We start from the raw sequence: 17475 nt of genomic DNA, 5'->3' as shown, positions 1-17475 counted from the left end.
GGATTACCTTTGTAATAAAAAACTTTATAAATTCAACATTCTGTAGTAAAACAAAAAAGCTAAAGAAGTTTTATTATTTGAAATAAATAATAAAGGAGGAAGAAGAGCATGATGAAGATGCTGATAGTGTAGAAGGTGAAGCTGCTAGCAATGAGAGATTTCAAATAAAAGAACGCATTGCCAAGAAGTTGAAAATTGATACAAGTGAAAATGCTAAACAGCAACTTCAAGAGGAAGAAACTAAGACAGAAAAGAAAACAACTAGTCGCAGGTAAGTATCACACTGGATTGGGTTTTTGTTTGTTTGATTGGTTGGTTTTTGTCCTTCAGCTTGTTTACAATTAGATTTTCTGCTCAATTCCAGTTTTGCAGTTACTACATTGATAGGTTTGTATTACATTAAAATTACTCCCCCTGCCTGCCTCCAGCTGTGGAAGATGAACTTGCCTATTGCTTTCTCATTTCTTGGTTTCATTTGGAAGTTTGAGCCAAAGAGTTAAGTTACATTTTGTGACACTGAGCACTTATTGATACCTTGTATGGGAGTTTTGTTTTTCTCTGTGAGTTATAAATGAAGAGTATTTATATGTATTTGTCATGCTTTACTGTGTCTTTCTACATAGTTGTACAACTGAGTTTTGTAGCTTCTTTATCTGTGATAACACATGGTGGTCATCCACCATGGAGACTTACAGAAAGTAAAGGCTTCCTAGTCATCCATTAACATCTATTTAACACAGTAGTCATTCTTACAGTGTACCAGTTTTTTAATTTTTCAGTTTTTAGACTGCAATTGACACATCAGTTTTTAAATACTATCTAGGGTTGTTCTTACAGGGTTGGAATATGTCTGTGTTTAGTAGTTTAAGACTATATTCAAATCATTAAACTAGCTCTAGACAAATTATTATGTTTCTGTAGCAATATTCAGCTCTTTACAGACATAAAAGCGTGGGTTCCAGTCATGTAATATGGCTGTGCCAGCCTTCATGAACATCTGTACTGATTAGCACTCAATTTTCAGTGAGTTAACTTGTTTTCTTGGAACCTTGTGTCTTGGCAGTCTTTCTTTCACAGCTAGTTTGGAAATTTTTGCCTAATAATATTTATACTGCATAAAAACATTCGTCATGTATGCAAGTGATGCATAGTGGACCTGATGACAAACTTACTAGGAATTATTGTCCAGTATTTCAATAAAAGTGGGCTCCAGAAGTTACTGAACAATTAATTGCAGTTACAAAGTTCAATGTGTAAATTTACTTACTCAGTGAAACTTACTGGGAGGTAGGAGGAGGAAGCACAATAAAGATAATTTAGATTCTGTTCCCTAACTCTGCACAGTTGTCATAAATAACAGTCTGATGAAATTCAGACTGTGAAATTACCTATACTAAATTTGCCGTATGTCGTGGCTCTCCCATAACAGTTTCTTCTGAACTGAACCATTCCTCCTCTTTTCTTTTTATTTTTTTCCTTTTTTTTTTTTCTTCTTCTCTTTACACCCACTGCAGATATGGTTTTATATGTAATGGCCAAGGCATATTGTCAACATAGAAGAATCCAGAACAGTCTATTTGTGACAAAAGATATAAGGTATAAATGCTTCAATATAAATGCTTCAGTATAAATGCTTCAAAAGTTCCATAGCAATTACCATCCCTGGCTTTGGGTCAAGACACATGAAGATCAATTTGTAATAAAAATACACTTTGAGATAAAATACATATTGAAGCTTTTTGTTGGAAAACAGAAAGAATAACAGAAACAAAACTAGTTGTTGTTTTACAGTCATCAGAAATTCACGTATCTGAATTGCAACCCTTGCAGGTTATTCTGGTTTTATATATACCTGCTAAAAATAAAAAAAACTTTATCTTACTGAAGAAGGGGGCTGTTGTCAGTTATGGTGGACATTCAATCATTATCTTAATTGTAAAACAACTAATTATTAAGAGAAAAGGGAAATCACACCCTGACATTTGCAACTTGATGCATATCAATCTGATTATTTTTACTGCAATAAATTAATATGACTTTAAAAGCAAGATTAGTAAGTTTTAAGCATTCCACGTGAGGAAGTATTTTTAACTCTGTGTGGCCTATATGTTTAGAAGCAGGCTATGTTCTTAAGAGTGGTAAGAACACTTCTGTTATTTTGGATGATCTTTTAATATTGGTATATTAAAATATACCAACTGTAAGTGTTGCTGATTGTCTGCCTTTTTTGGAGCAGTGAAAAGCCCAATGAGAACATTGCCAAGAAAATAATTTTATTAACCACTTTAATAAGTTCGAATAGTTCCAGAAAATAAAATATCCATGGGATTTAAGCAGGAAATTTAGTGTCCTCTTCTACATCTTCTCCATTAATGATTTAAATCTGAGAAGCACACCAGCTACAATACAGAAGCCTTTGTAATTTGAGCAAATCTGTGTAGCCTCCAGTCAGTTCTTTTTCAGGCCTAGATGATGTTACTTCCAAAGTTCCTTGTAATTTTATGTTTGCTGCAGAGAAGACCCCGTAAACTCGATAGCCGGAGACAAATAGGCAAGAGCATTTTACATAAAATGTCCAGCTCAATAACATAAAAGGATATAGTAAACAAAATCTGTAATTTAAATGGGCATTAGGGTTTTTTATGTCATATGATTTTACTTCAAAGGCAAGGCAATTAACTTTCATGCTTTGGCAAACTTAATGCGGTCAACAAGATTTATGTGGTCAGATCTGTAAACTGATGTTAATCCATATCTTTTGGAGCCATACATGCATCTGATCTCTTTGTAGAACCATATAATGTTACGTACACCAGCATAAAACTCCATTTCGTGAGCATTGTCTTTCTGGTTTTCGTTCTTCTTTTCTCTCTATAAGAGCACCTACGTCACAGGACATGAAATTTAGTGCCATGTTTTCATGGCTGTGCTAGATATCACTAGGTATTTTTTCAAAGGACATATACAAGACATCTTCTAAAAACCTGTCTCCTGTTTTTCCTTTCTGCCATCTTTGAAGTTGTGCTGTGAGGCTGCTTTGGAAATTGGTGGTAGTACTATCTGTGCTCTAGACAGCTGGTCCACAGGAAGTATACTGAGATCAGGGAAGATGATGGATAACTTGGATCCCAAAATCTGGTTACTAGTCCTGCAGTTGAGATCAACGCATAATCTCTGGTAAATTACATGAATATTTATCTTGTGTCGATTAAAATGGTTATATGTCAGTATGTGGGACAAGAAGTACATGAGGCAGTTTTCTGGCTCGTGTTGCAGGAACATTGTGCTGAAGCAGTTTCCTGACTGCAGAAAGAAGTAATTCCTGGTTTTCAGTACTCTGCCTTCAGTGATTGATTAATCCTGCGCCCTAATAATGTTTGTGATATTACCCATAATATTCCCCAATACAGAATAAGCTTCTCATAGTCAATGAACTGTTCTTAATCATTGGAATTGGACAAATACAGATTAGTATTAGACAGCCATATTGAATAGTGGAGGCGAGGATTCAGAAATTTACAAATTCTCCAAGAAAAGCTTTTTCTGTAAAAGTACCTTTAAGTACATGGCAGCCAAATAACATCTTTAGAACAGCAAAACACGTTAGACTCTATACATACTTACTACCTACCTATCTGTCCAACAACCCGTCCACCAATCCCTTTAACTGTCTGTTGGGATTTACAGGGATGGCTGCTAGAAACAAATTTGCCTGAGGTATAATAGCAAGTTTGTAGCATGAAGGGAACACAAAGCTGGAGCATACCCTTAGGAATGAGATACTCTATGGCCAAGCTTGTGTGACATCACATTTTCAGAGACATCTGTGTAGTCATTCTGTAACCTCCTGGTTCTGTATGTGAACGGTCAACATGCTGTGTTTGTGGTTATTCTGCTCTTTCAGGGCAGTAGCAGTAGTAGTATAGCCAAATGGGTTATCTTAACTCAGAAGAGGGTTTTATTGGATGTGTTTTTGGCAGTTGGGAGCCATAGCCGTGGGAGACACGGCTTAGCACCACAGGTAACATCAACTTCTAGACTTACTGTTTTCCGAGTAATTGCCTGGCGTCCTCTGGCATGAAAATCAAAGTCATGGTATTGTTTGTTATAAATGACGTGTTAATAACTTTAAGGTCTGATGAGATAAAGTAAGATAAACATGATCAAGTTTCATTGTCTGAAATAGTAAGCATACTGGAGACGACTGATAATATTCTCATGGTACTTACTTTTTTGTAAGCATACTGGAGACGACTGATAATATTCTCATGGTACTTCATCACCCACTGTCGTCCAAGTGTGTGTTGATCAGAGCAGGCAGAGATGTGGGAGGTGCAAATATCAAACAAAGAGTTGGATCCACCATACATAGCTTGAAGGGTAATGTCTAGTAACATATCAGAGGGCCAAGAAACATCAGATATCTATCAACATTGTTCATCTCATCAGATATTTAAATGTGCTAATAGAATAATTGAACTTCAAAAAATATTTTTTCAGAGTACTGTCTATTGCATGACTTTTTCTACAAATCTGTATTCATATGTATCAGTCCTGTTTCTTTTAATACATATCCATTTGTGAAGCCACAAGTTAGCACATCTGTTTCGGAGAAACAATATGGAAACAATAGACACCTTCTCAAATTCATGGAACTGAGATCCAATACCACTTCTAAATGCAATCATAGTTGGAGTGCTCAAACGGTGAAGTTAATTTTAGTCATTTTAGTATGCATTTGAAGCATTTGTGTATTTTTTAAAAAATAATTTGATACACTTTCCAATTTTGTATTTGATAGGAAACCTCGGGAATTTCCCACTCATTATGGCAAGTTGTTAGAGAAATTCCACAGATCTGTTGGTTTTTTACTAGAAAGCTTATATCTAAACTTCAAAGTATAGGACAGCTGTTTACATGCAGGAATGTATACAGATAGAATAAGTGTTTGCCTTCACTGCAATACTAATCAAATTTAGCAGCATTATTTCAAGTTTGTAAAATGGCAGTGGCTTGAGATGATCATCTGAAGGCTTTGGAGTAAACAGTCCTCTTCTAGTTTGGTAGTTAAAAATATTGGTTTTACATTTGTTTTCATCCTGTAGGTGGAGCTCGGGTGCTACACATTTCTTGTTACCAGCTTTTAAAAATTTTCACTGCTGCTTGTTTGCAAGACTTGCAGTGTGCAAGTAGAGTATGGTTGACTGTACAGTTTTTCACTGTACAGTCAACAATTTCGGTTGCGTCCTTATAATGAATGTGCTATTAAATAGCAATATGAAATAGGTGTCTAGAATAGCTAAACTACTGAGGAAGGAAAGCCAATTCTTTGTGTAGTTAGCATCACTTGAATTTAACTCTGTGTTTGTGTTTCCTGTTGTGTATTTTTCTACTAATAATCCTATGTAATGTAAGTAGTCACACTTCTTTTGACATACAAGTCATCACTGACTATCACAAGATGAATAGTGATAGTCACTGTTAACTACTGTTGTAATTAATAATAACTATATTCCCACTCCTTTGCATTCCTAGTTTTTCTTATATGCACGTTGCTTGTCATGAGTAAAATAAATCATCTCATGAGGCTTTAGGCATCTACTGTGTGTATATATATGAAATTACTTGTTTAATCCTCAAAGCAGAAGTCTGTAACACTTTTTAAGGTGTAATTCCTCTGACTTCTTTTTCTCTATTTGTTAAAAGACAAGATGAAATAACTAGTTTACTTACAGATACCTGCACTTGGTCAAATGGCTTGCATTCCCACTGCCATTTTGTCACCTAGGCACAATAGTAATAAAAATAGTTAATAATGCTAGGCAGACATGCTCAAGTTCATACTAACTCCATTTCAGACCATGCAGTAAAAACTGCATACAGTTAAGACACTGTAACATTTCGTAGCATCTGAATAAACATTGACACACTGAGCATGCAAGATTGCTTTCTTAAAGTGCTGTCATAGTACTGTAGTGTAGAACAGCCAAAGGTAATTTTATGTGTAATGTCATGGAAGTCTTCTTTTAAAAGATCACTAAATCAAACTTCTTTTTCTCTTTGTAAATCTGCAATTGTTATAAATGAAGAATTGGATAATTTTTGTTCATAAATTAATAATATATAGTAGAATATTTTGTTCTAAATGCATTTACTGTGCACTTGTTACATTGTGCTTATAATGCAGGTGTTATAATGAATAAAAATAATTTGGGAGACTCACAATTCTACAGCAGAAGAATTCTTGTCGTTCTTGAACTTGTTGAAAATCTATAACTTCTTTGTTATTCATAACAGTTACATTTCTGTGCATCTATGGAATGCATTCAAGGGGGCTGAAATTGATGTCATACAAGTCTGCTGTCTATAACCTTCATTGCAAGGTGGCTGATGACATTGCAAGGTGTTGTCTGTAATCTTTGAAACAATGTGGAAATCCTCTGACTGGAGGATGTTGCAGATGTTGCACCTGTTTTCAAAAAAGGTAATCATCATAGGGATGATTCAGTTAGCCTCACTGTGGTCCTTAGCAAATCATGGGGAAGCTATTTCTGGGCATGAATAGGAGTCACTATTTCCATGTAACTGAGGAAACAGCATGGACTTAGCAAAGGCTAGATAAGGGGAGAGGAATGGGTGTCACCTGGTTTGAGCATGAAGCTAGAGTAGATGAGTTTCTGAGGTTCCTTCCAACCAGAATGCTTCTGTAGTCTGCTTTTTAGTTTTATACTTTTATTTCTCCCTCCCCCCCCCCTCCCCTCACCTTAGACTCTGCTGTGGTCTGGAATAACAAGTCCAGCAGCTCTTTGGTTGTTTGGGGGGAGTTGTTCATTTGTTGGGTTTTTTTAATTGGTTTTAAGTTACATATATATATTTTTAGGTATTTTATTTATGCTTCTACTTATTTAAACTTAATCCAGTATCTCATCTTGTGTTCAGGCAGCTACTTTTTTGTGAATGTTGTTTGTTTTTAAGTAGTGGGAATGTGATGTAAATACCATAAACTTAGAGCTACTTATTCACTTTGGAATATGAAGTTTATCTGTTTCTATATAGAACTGTGATATTCTTTCTTTACAATAATTACTAGTTTGAATTTATTAACTATATATATTTCTAGTCCTACTAGCATTTTCTTAAACTAGGTATAACTGTTTCTATCAGGCCTTGTCCAACAATACAGTTTGTCTCCTTGCTTTTCAGTTTAGCACCAGGAAATATAAATTGTATGTTAATAACAGTGACTTCTGAGTTCTTGAGCACAAATGCTCTTTGCAACTGACTTAGAACTTCACTATACCTAAAGAACTGCTGCTGTTTTCATACAGCAAATTCAGGGATTCTGTTAATAGTGTTATAAGCTAAAGGAGACCATTAGAGAAACAGTGTATTGCATGCCATAATGTACTGCCAGTTGCCTCTGTGTTGAGCACACTGTTTGGCTACAGCTGAACACTAAAGGCATTCAGACATCATTTGTGTATATCAAGAGAGTGTAGTTTGGTCCATATTAAGTCAGTGAGTGTAATCTATTCCAGTATTTAGATACCTTACCCCTAATGGTACCTCATCCAGTTTTACATTTTAATTTGTCTGGGTTTGGCTTGTAGCCAATTGATTTTTTTTTACTGTACCTATTTCTGAAGTTCACTGCTGTATGCTGTGTTTTCTATTTCAACTACTTAAATTCTAATTGAGTCTTTTCATTCTTTTTGATAAGCTGTATGTACCCATTGAGTTCTTTCAGTCTTTCACAGTAAGACATTTTTTTCCAATCCTCAAATCACTTTATGGTTTTTTTTTTCCTTCTCCAGTTTTTCAACATTCTTTAAAGAGCTTTGATCAGTAATCTGTTATTAGCCTTACTAGTGCTGTATATAGAGAGCAACAACTTTTTTTTCTTACTTCCACCTCCCTGTTTATTCATATAGTGCCGGACAGCCACCCTTTTTACTGATATTCCATGGAGATTGCTTATGTTGCTAGGGGTTTCCAGATTATTTTCAGTCATCGCTCTCCGAGAACAAGTTTCCTATTTTGTACACTGATTCTGTTTTTTACTTCGTAGATCTTGGCAATTGTCTTTGGTTTTTGTTTTATTTAGCAAGCCAAAGTTGCCCAGCAATCCTGATAGGAGAATTTGCTACTGTGGCAGTTTGTGTGATTCACTAGTAGTGGATTTAGTACTGAGTTCCCTGGTGTGAATAGATATATTTCCAGTGTTTAACATCTCATTGGCAACTATTTTAACCAATAACTTTGTAATGTAATTCTTACTTAATGAAGATGTTCTTTTGGCCTGTTTTATGTTGCTGATTTATTTATGTTTTTAAGGACTTCCTCATTTGAAAGTACTGGGAAGCAAGTTTTCCTGATTTTATATAGTAAGAGGGGTTATTTGGGTTGACTCTCACATTAGCCAACTTAGTAACCAGTCAGGAACTCATGTTGAATTCTACTAAGAAACTCTCTGATAGCATTATGTCAGAATCAATATGCTACTCTGAAACCTTTTTGGGTTTGACTAGTATGCTTCTTCTGTGGGAAAGTTTTATTGAATTATTATATTCTAGTTTGATTCAATAAGTACTTTTCTGTGTGCATGTAACCCAGTACCAATTATTTTTTTTAAAGAGACATTGCCAATAAAATTGATGTAAAATTCATTTAACTTTTGAGATGGGCACATGTAAACGGATTAGTTTTCATTTTTGTATATGAAACTAATAGCTTTAGCTGCAGCTCATTCTAATACAGACAAATCAATTGCCCTTTTATCATGACCTCTTAATTTTGGATCCAAAAGTCTTTACTGAAGTCTATAAAGTGCTAGGTCTTAGAATACTGGAAAACATCTGTTAGGTGTTAAAAGAATAAAAGAAGAAGAAAAAAAAAAAAAAAAGAACCCAAACTGTCAAGTGGAACCAAACAGAGATTAAAATCTATCACTAGATATACTGTAGTACTGCAAAAGATTATTGCCCGAGATTGCCTAGACATTTGCAGTCTCTCCTGCACTTGTATTTTTTCATTATTATGGTACCTTTAGATCTTTGTTATTATGCTGCCTACATTTTGAATTTAATTTTCTTAGAACTTTTGAATTCTGACATATTTATTAGTGTTAAGAGTAATGATTGTGTTTCATCCGACAGTGGAAGCTTGATTGTAAATATTTATATTTTATTCAAAATCATTCATTCCGTACTTCAAAAAAGACGTGTTCACTGTGTGATTATTATGCTCCATTTGCATGGGTGTTCTTTTAAAACTAGGAACCATTGTTAGTTACAAACCTGGAAATCGGCTTATGCTATGTCATTTTAACTTCCTTGCTGTGGGCCATTTTGTGTTCCACACTAAAATAAGCATCCAAAGCTATTTTAGACAATTTAATAGATTAAATTGAGAAATTCCAGTTTTATGCAAAAGTAGCTGTTTAATCACATACTGAAGTAGAACGGTTACTGAGTGATGACATGAAATTGGACTTTTTTTATATCTCTGCTAGATACAGGAATGTATTCGAAGTACATTGTCTTGATTTGAAAATAGAGTGGGTAATAATGATTACATAACATGTGACAAAGTTACATATATATATCTGTGTAATATGCTGCTATAAAATGGCAGCTATAGAGTTACAACACTTTTCACTTGACTTCATTGTGCTCTCTGTAGACTGTATTTCAAATAAGATGGTAACTAGAGATCAGTAATCATTTCTCGGGGCAGGGGGGAAGAAAGTATGTTGTGACCAAAAAACCCCCAAGTTTCCTTCTGAATACTTCTGTTTTGTTCTTCAGTGCTTCCTTGTATTAAGATACTCTGTGCTGTGCTTTGCAAAACTATGTCAAACATAAAACTTCAACTGAGTAGTCTCTAGCATTCCTCACCCTGCCCTCTGAGTTCTGATTTTTAGGCATAGTGTAATAAGCATAACATTTTGGAAATTTTGCTGGGTACTTAGTGTCGTGGTTTTACCACGACAAAATCCAAAACATATCCCCACACTAGCTACTACTATGAAGAAAAATCAATCCTCTCAGCTGAAACCAGGACATTATCTAGAGTTTACCATCAGCATCCCCAGAGCTCCGTCAGTTAGAGTACTATATGTTGTATGTTAAAATATAGACTAATATATAATATTAGAGTGGAAGCTGAGAGACCACTATACATTCTTGACCTTATAGCTCTTGTGGCTTTCAAGAGACTGAAAAGTGTTATGGGAGAATCCTATAGACTACAATTTTTGCCATTAGAGGTCAAAAGTTATGTGTTATCTTCTGTAATCTCACCGTTTATGCAGTTATGACCCATAATGTGCTGACAGAAGGATCTGACATTATTACGTGGAAAATAGAGCCTATAAATTTCCAAGGAAATTATTTGGCTCTTCAGTACTACCCCACAGCTTTTCTCAAGTAGGATGCAGCACCTGTAATCCATAAAATTCTAACCAATATTTCTGAAAAAGTGCAAAAGCTGATATAATGCTGAGTTTCAGGGGAACATGTAAGCAGCAAATCTTTCCTACTAGTCCTGTTTCAATGCAGAGTATCAGAACATTTCTCTTCTATCCTAACCATTGGTGGCTTTTATTACACTAAACATACTAACTGTTCTGCTGATTGTTCTTTAGTAGTTAATAGATACGTATTTCTATTCCTGCTCTTTCACTCTTGGGTTGAAATGTCATTTTGAAAGCTTTTTAGAAAAGCAGAGCCTTTCTGATAGAAACTACTAGGCATATGAAATATACTGAGACATATACAGAACAGTAGGGCAGTATTCAGTCTTCCTGTATCAGTTTGTCTGTATCTTTATTGACCTATGTCCAAGCATTAGGTTAGTCATTTGCCTTAGATATGAACACTAGCTGAATTAGACAATTTTGCTTGTTCATGTGAATTCTTGAGAAAGTACTAATTCAGGGATGTGAACCTGGCTGCACAGACCTGGCAAGGATGTTGGAGATATAATTTCTATATTGTGCACGTAGTATCTACCTAAATATTTTCAGTATACATGGGGACAGTGTTCTTTCACTAGAGAGGTGCTTTGTGGGAATCTGGGTAAGACTCAACCTGAATACAGAGGTAGAGTTTAGAGTATTAGCTGTAAGGGAGGGATTAAGTTATTCCATTAATTATGAATTAACTTTACAGCATAAGAATATAGAAAGCTGCTGCTACATGTCAAGATCAACACATTTTTCTGGTTTTACTCCATAAACAGTAGATGCTTTTACATACAGTACTTGCCACACATATGCCAAATTCAGCTCAAATTCAGAATTGTGACATGCTTTAAATGGGGCACTAGCTTTGAAGAATTGAGAGATTATGTCAGAAATTCAGTAGACAAAATAATGGTCTATGAAATATTATTATACAGCATAATACCTAATTGACTCTGAATGTGCATTGTACTGGTTCTGATTTATGCGTGCCTCCTGTGGTTTGCAGGTGCGATTCTCTTGAATCCTAAATACTTCTAAGTCTCTCTTACCTGAGAGAACATGCCTGTTATGCTTTATTGCCACAGCAATAAAGCAGGTGTGTGTGAGCTGGAGCTACCTGATAGAAAAGGGAAAACTTTTTTTTTTTTCCACCTGTGGTGTTGAGACAAAGCACAGACACAGATTGATGGGAATTCATTGTTTAGGTATCAAAAAAACAGTGGGAATAATGTTGGTTTGACTTTCATTAAGAAATCTGAAATAGGAACTTACTTTGATATATTCTTTTAAATTAGTGCTCAAAATAATAAATTCTTTAGGTTCCATTTTGGTTGAGTGTGTGCCTGATTAATGTAGTAGCTGTTTTAAGCTTCTGCCTTTTGAAAAGTATAAACATACAAACTTACACATCTTTGTAATTTATAAACTGAACTTTTTGTGTGTGTGTGTGTTTGCGAAGGTGTCTTTATAAATTAGATCCCAAAAAAAGAATGTTAGATATTTTTATGGTGTCTTGCTTGATCTTGACTATGGCTAATGTTGAACTAGAAAATCACACACACAAAATTTACTTCAAATCTAAGAGGAAAAACCGAGAAAGAGATTTAGTTCTGTATATTTTGAGAGTGTCTGAAAGAAAGGAAGTAGTTTCTGAACCTTTTGTTTTGGAATTGATATCCTAACTTTGTAATAATACCGTACACAGACTCACCCACAGGCCACATAATATCTTAGTCATACCAACCTACGTGTCAGATGTTTGTTTTGATAGACTTCCATATTAATTTGTGTGTGTTTTATATGCTTTGAGTGACTTATCACAGCATATAAATTCAATATGGATTTAAAACCAAAGTGCTAATTCATAAATTACCACTTACCCACAGTCATATGGAAATTTCTCACTTCTGCAAATGTTGACATGACTCAATGATTCCACTGAAACTATTAATATAAGTAAAGGTTCACAGAAATAAGCCTGAGAACCACTGAAATTCCTTTGAACTGGAATTTGACAATCATTGTATAGTATGAAGGATAGAGGAGAAAAAGGAATACATTGGCTAAAATCACAGAAAAAGTTCTTACCCTTGGGATTGAGTAACTTTTTTTTGTCTTCATAAGGGTATTTCAAGATATTATTGCCTTCCTTTCCTGTCCCCTTGGCCACTTTTTCTTGCCATTTTTTACTCAATTAGGGTGTTACAGTTGCTTATGGAGTTCCTTGTAAAATAGATCCCTTATACAATCCTAGTAAATCAGCTTTTAAAAAGTCAGCTACAAAGCCAGGGCCAGAAGTAAGCTGTCAAAGACAAGAGACTTTTAAGCAAGTTTTAGTGCTGAAGAAAGTTGCATGACTTTCTGCCTATAGGACACTGCATAAAAGATGCAGCCATCAATCTTAGAGAGAAATGAGGACGGCATCTTGCTGAGACTAAAATCTTGAATGATACTCTCCTTTGGTTTAATCCTTATATGTTTTATGAAGTCATTTGGTTATTAGGATTTTTCTCATCTTCTCAAGTAATAGTACTAATGCTTTTAAAGTACACTTAATTGATATTTTCTTTTGCTTTACGTACTTCTTTTTCTCAGTGCAAAAGGGATGACTCATTTCAGTCTGACTAATTTTCTTTAAGGAAAGCAATAATATTTGATTCAGCTAAATATAAAGTTTTAAATTTTATCCATTCTTCTGTAAAACTATTGATCAGTTACTTTTTGACTGATGAGGTTATCTTTTTAATTATCTCAGAAAATGCAGAAAATTATCTTTTCCTTTGGTAAAAATGAATCCTTAAGTTATCCTTAAGTTTAAGATGATAGTGTGCTCCTTTTCATTTGCATTTTTATATTTTGTTCAAGAAATTCAGTATTTCAGATGTATAACTGGAAAGAAAGATTACTTCAGAATTGGTTTTAGAAATACTTCATTTATCTGAATAAGACTATTTACTTAGTGCTGAGGATTCGATGATTCATTTATTCTTTTCAAAATAATGCAGATTTTTCTGTATTCTTTGCCTTAAAAATATTCATTGTAAAGAAAAAATAATCCCAGACATACTCTTTGTGGAGTTAATGATTGGCAGTAACTTAAAAGCAGACTATACTATATTAAACACAAACCCAGATTGTTTGGGCACAAACCCCAGAATCCCAGCACTGAGATTTTTCTTGGCTAAGCATCAAAGCGTGTTAATAGGTATAGTGTTAGCCTGGGACAAAGACGGGATTGTTACTGTGGTATATTTCATCCTGCTGCTACTTGGCAAGATTCAGTGTATTTTTAGGTGAAGTTTGTGTGTGCATTTGTCTAGTCACCTGGAAAAAAGGATGCGTAGATGACCCGTGAAAATGCAGTTAGCACGATGGAAGGGTGAGAGTGTGTAATCCTTATTATACAATGAACTGTTAGCACTATATTGTGGGCAAGATATCATTTCAAATGGCTGGAGTGCTCTCAGTTGTTTAGCTGCACATGTGATTTTTTTTTTTTTTTTTTTTTGGTAACATAAGGAGATGGATTTAACAGTGGTATAGCTGTGTACTTTTTAATTGCTAAATGTTCATGCTCCATTTCCTTTCTTTGTTTCAACAGAGTAGAGTAGCATGGGAAGAGGCATTTTGAGGTTTTTGTTTTTATTATAGAATACATTTTTTGTAAATATGAGTAGTACATCTTAAAGTGGTACTGCAGGGAAGGATGACTACAGTATGTTCAAAAATTTTCTGTATTCATCACATCTGTTGTTTGTTGCTAGGCAGTCAATTCATGGTAAAATTCAATATTTGTATTATTTTACATGCCCTACTACAGAACCAAATAGGTAACAGGTATTTTTAATGAAGAACAAGTCATGTTGTTTATCAGATTCTGGTTGTGGAATCTTTATAATTAATAATGTTTCACAAATAAAAAGAATAAAAATTCAATTCTTGCATGAAGAGTTGTTAAGTTTTTGATAGTAGTTAATAGTAGTAGTTGGTAGTTTGGTGAAACAAAATATTACAAACTTTGTGAGCTGAGCAGATTTGATTTGGAAATCTTCAGATGGTAAAGATAATTGCTGCTAAATTGATTACTACTTTTTCTTTTTTTACCTCTTAAAAAGCCATATTTCATATTATTCTCCATCCTGTTTTATAACACTTAACACACTGGTAATTTTTTGAGTACAGGTCTTCACTGAGTTGTCTGCAAGTCCACCTATGATCTTTGATGTCAAGTGGGATAACAGATTTTTCTATCATGTTTTTTTGGGAAGAATCTTAACAAATTGTTGCCTTTCTAAGCCTTTTCAGCCTGAAATATTCAATTTCTAATCAAAGCGTTGTCAGTATTAAAGTGTTATCTTAGTGATGAGCTTCATGTAAATTCCTATATAAATCAACAGTGGTATTCAAGGTTTCTTTTTTCTTCCATTTTGGTCAGCAGTGGAGCTCAGCTCCTTTCCTGATAGCTGTGCAGTGTAGGGTAATTAAATTTTTCTTTTACATCTTTTATCTTTGTTGGGGGTTTGAGGGGGGTGGTGGTGTTTTGGTTTGGTTTGGTTTTTTCCTGAAGGCACTGCTTCCCTCTCCTGTGTTCTTCAGCCTTTCCAAAGCAAGCCACTGTACAGGACCTTTTCCAGGAGGACATTTCCTTTACTGCTGTATATGTACAGCAAATCCATTTTCTGATGCTTTGCCACTAGATAAATTTTAATCAACCAAATTTTTAGTCCTTTCCCTACTATTGTTAGGCTACTACTCTGTTTTCAGAGTTGTATAAATGACAACTCTTTGTTTGCGTACTGTCCCAGTTAAGATTACATATACTTAATTGTAACTGTCCCAGGTAAGATGGGACATACTTCACTTAAGCGGTGAATCATTTTACTTGAAAAGCATATGTAACTATTTTTTTTTATTAGGTGATCAGCTGTGTTTTTAACATAGACATGCAGCCAATGATGATATGTATTGGTTTCTGCCTCTCTGTGCTGATGTCTTGAATTTTATATTGCATGATACTAGTGTAAATAGTGTTAGATTTCAACATATGGCACTGTACATGGACTTTATGGTCATAGAGACAACAAAAATTATTACCTCCTTTTGAAAACATGCCTGTATTGTACTGAAAGGCAGCCTTACTGAGAATGTTGATAGGATAGTAAGTATGAGTAGTATTCTGCCATAGTCTTGTAAATTGATGTTTTAATGTTTATGAATTACTTGCTCATAAACACACTTCAGTGCCCTGTGTGCTTGTGAGTATACTCTCTTTTCATCATAGATACTTATCCAAAATAGTTTCGTAATAAAGTATCACAATTCTAAGATTTGTTGTGTCTGTGAATGTATCTTTACTGCTACATTTTAGTATGGAATTTGGAATTTCTTTCCCCCTCCATTTTCTTTCTGTGAGATTACTTAATTTCTTGCAGCTCAAATTTTTGTCTCTTTGAGATAGAGGAGTTTATTTGAGAACAAGGGAGTAAAACATGGCACTTAGAAGCTAGATTCTCTAACCTTTTGCTGCAAGTGTCATGATTTCTGTAATTAATAGTCTTACTAGTTCACTGAGTCTGAATTCAGTAAAACTGACTAAACATGGTAATAAGTATTACAATAAATTTTAGGAATTATGTTTTGAGGAACGGACTTTTGAGCTTCATTGCTGGGCAGACTTTTTATTGGTCAGGAGTCAAGAATATGTACACACTGAAATACTTCCTTTTTGATCAGAATCCTTTGCACATGATTAAGGCAAAGCTATGCAAAGAAAATGCATTGTTTTTGAGAAAAAACATTGTGGTGTTTTGTTCAGCAACTGTAATGTTAATGAATTTCAGTACATTTGTTCCATAAAAGGTGTATACAAACTGATTTCTGTTTCTTAGGATCACTTGACTTTAGAGTCAGTTTCCTAATAATTATAAGCATGAACAAGTATTTTAAATGTTTTATCAGAAATGTGTTTCATGAAAATTGTCATCACTTGCATTGATTATTTCTGCAAAAACTTCTAAGATGTATTAGTCAAGATTCTGAATAGAATTTGTGTTAGCAGGAATAACAAAAACCCTGCTTGAGTCCTTATAAGGGTATATCTCCTTCTAATGAGAAGAAGCTGTTTATCTAATGAAAATGGAAAACATCCAAAAAGCCTGGACTTTGACAGGATAAGGCAGAAAAGACTGCTATGATCATTTAATCCAGTGTTTTACCTAATAGAGTACACAAGACTCTGTTAAATTCTTTTATCTCAGTCTTATCTTTTGGTGGAAAAATGTCCCATTTTAGTGTAGAGATTTATGCTGAAAGATACTCCACTAAAATTTTCTTTCATAAGTGCCTTTCTTGTTAAATAAAAACACGGCTTCTTTTCAGACTGCCTTTTGGCTGATCTTAGAGCCATTAGACCCGTTTTCACTCTTATGCTAGCCTTCTGTTAGCACATTCATCTTAATTTGCAAATTGTGACCAAATCACCCTTGAACTTTGTTTGATAAGTTAAGTAGATTGAGCATTAACCTTCCTTTTGTGGCATTTCACTGTTTCCCCAGTGTTTGTCACTTGTAAACTTGGACTCAAATTACACTGTATTTTCTTCGTTCACACAAGGTGGTTTAACAGTCTGTTTTCCTTATGTCTGCAAGTAGTAGAAATAAAAGAATTGCTATTTTTGCCCAATAACAGTTGATCAATGTCAGGCTTATAATTATCTGAGTTATATTTTATCTTTATAAATAGTAAGAGAACATTATGGTTTCTCACCTTCTTTCTCCCTCCTCTTCTCTAGAATTTCCCTCCTGTGTTATTCACAACCAGCATTCCCTATGGCTCAGAAATCTCTGTAACTGTCTTTTAAAAACACACTTGGATGCAAATTGCATGCCCTGTTGCTTTTTTTATAATGCTTACTTTTTAGTATCTGTTCTTTCTATTTCGGGGTAACTCAAGAAGACAGAAAAATATATCATCTTCAGATGTCATATCTGGCTTTCTCAGAGAACAGGAAG

At 34.5% G+C, this 17475-nt stretch overlaps 1 protein-coding gene across 1 annotated transcript in view; it reads left to right on the top strand.

The window, feature by feature from the left end:
• The window catches only part of CWC27 (CWC27 spliceosome associated cyclophilin), a 128905-nt gene that overhangs the window by 28084 nt on the left and 83346 nt on the right, over positions 1–17475 (top strand). Inside the window, exon 10 of the mRNA XM_075739432.1 lies at positions 96–271. Within this exon, the coding sequence (XP_075595547.1) occupies positions 96–271 (176 nt within the window). The remainder of the gene's footprint in view (positions 1–95; positions 272–17475) is intronic.

The sequence above is a fragment of the Balearica regulorum genome, chromosome Z (assembly GCF_011004875.1).
Source record: "Balearica regulorum gibbericeps isolate bBalReg1 chromosome Z, bBalReg1.pri, whole genome shotgun sequence".
NCBI classification, from domain to species: Eukaryota; Metazoa; Chordata; class Aves; order Gruiformes; family Gruidae; genus Balearica; species Balearica regulorum.
The sequence above is the reverse complement of the archived record's forward strand: the minus strand, read 5'-3'. Positions and strand labels throughout refer to the sequence as shown.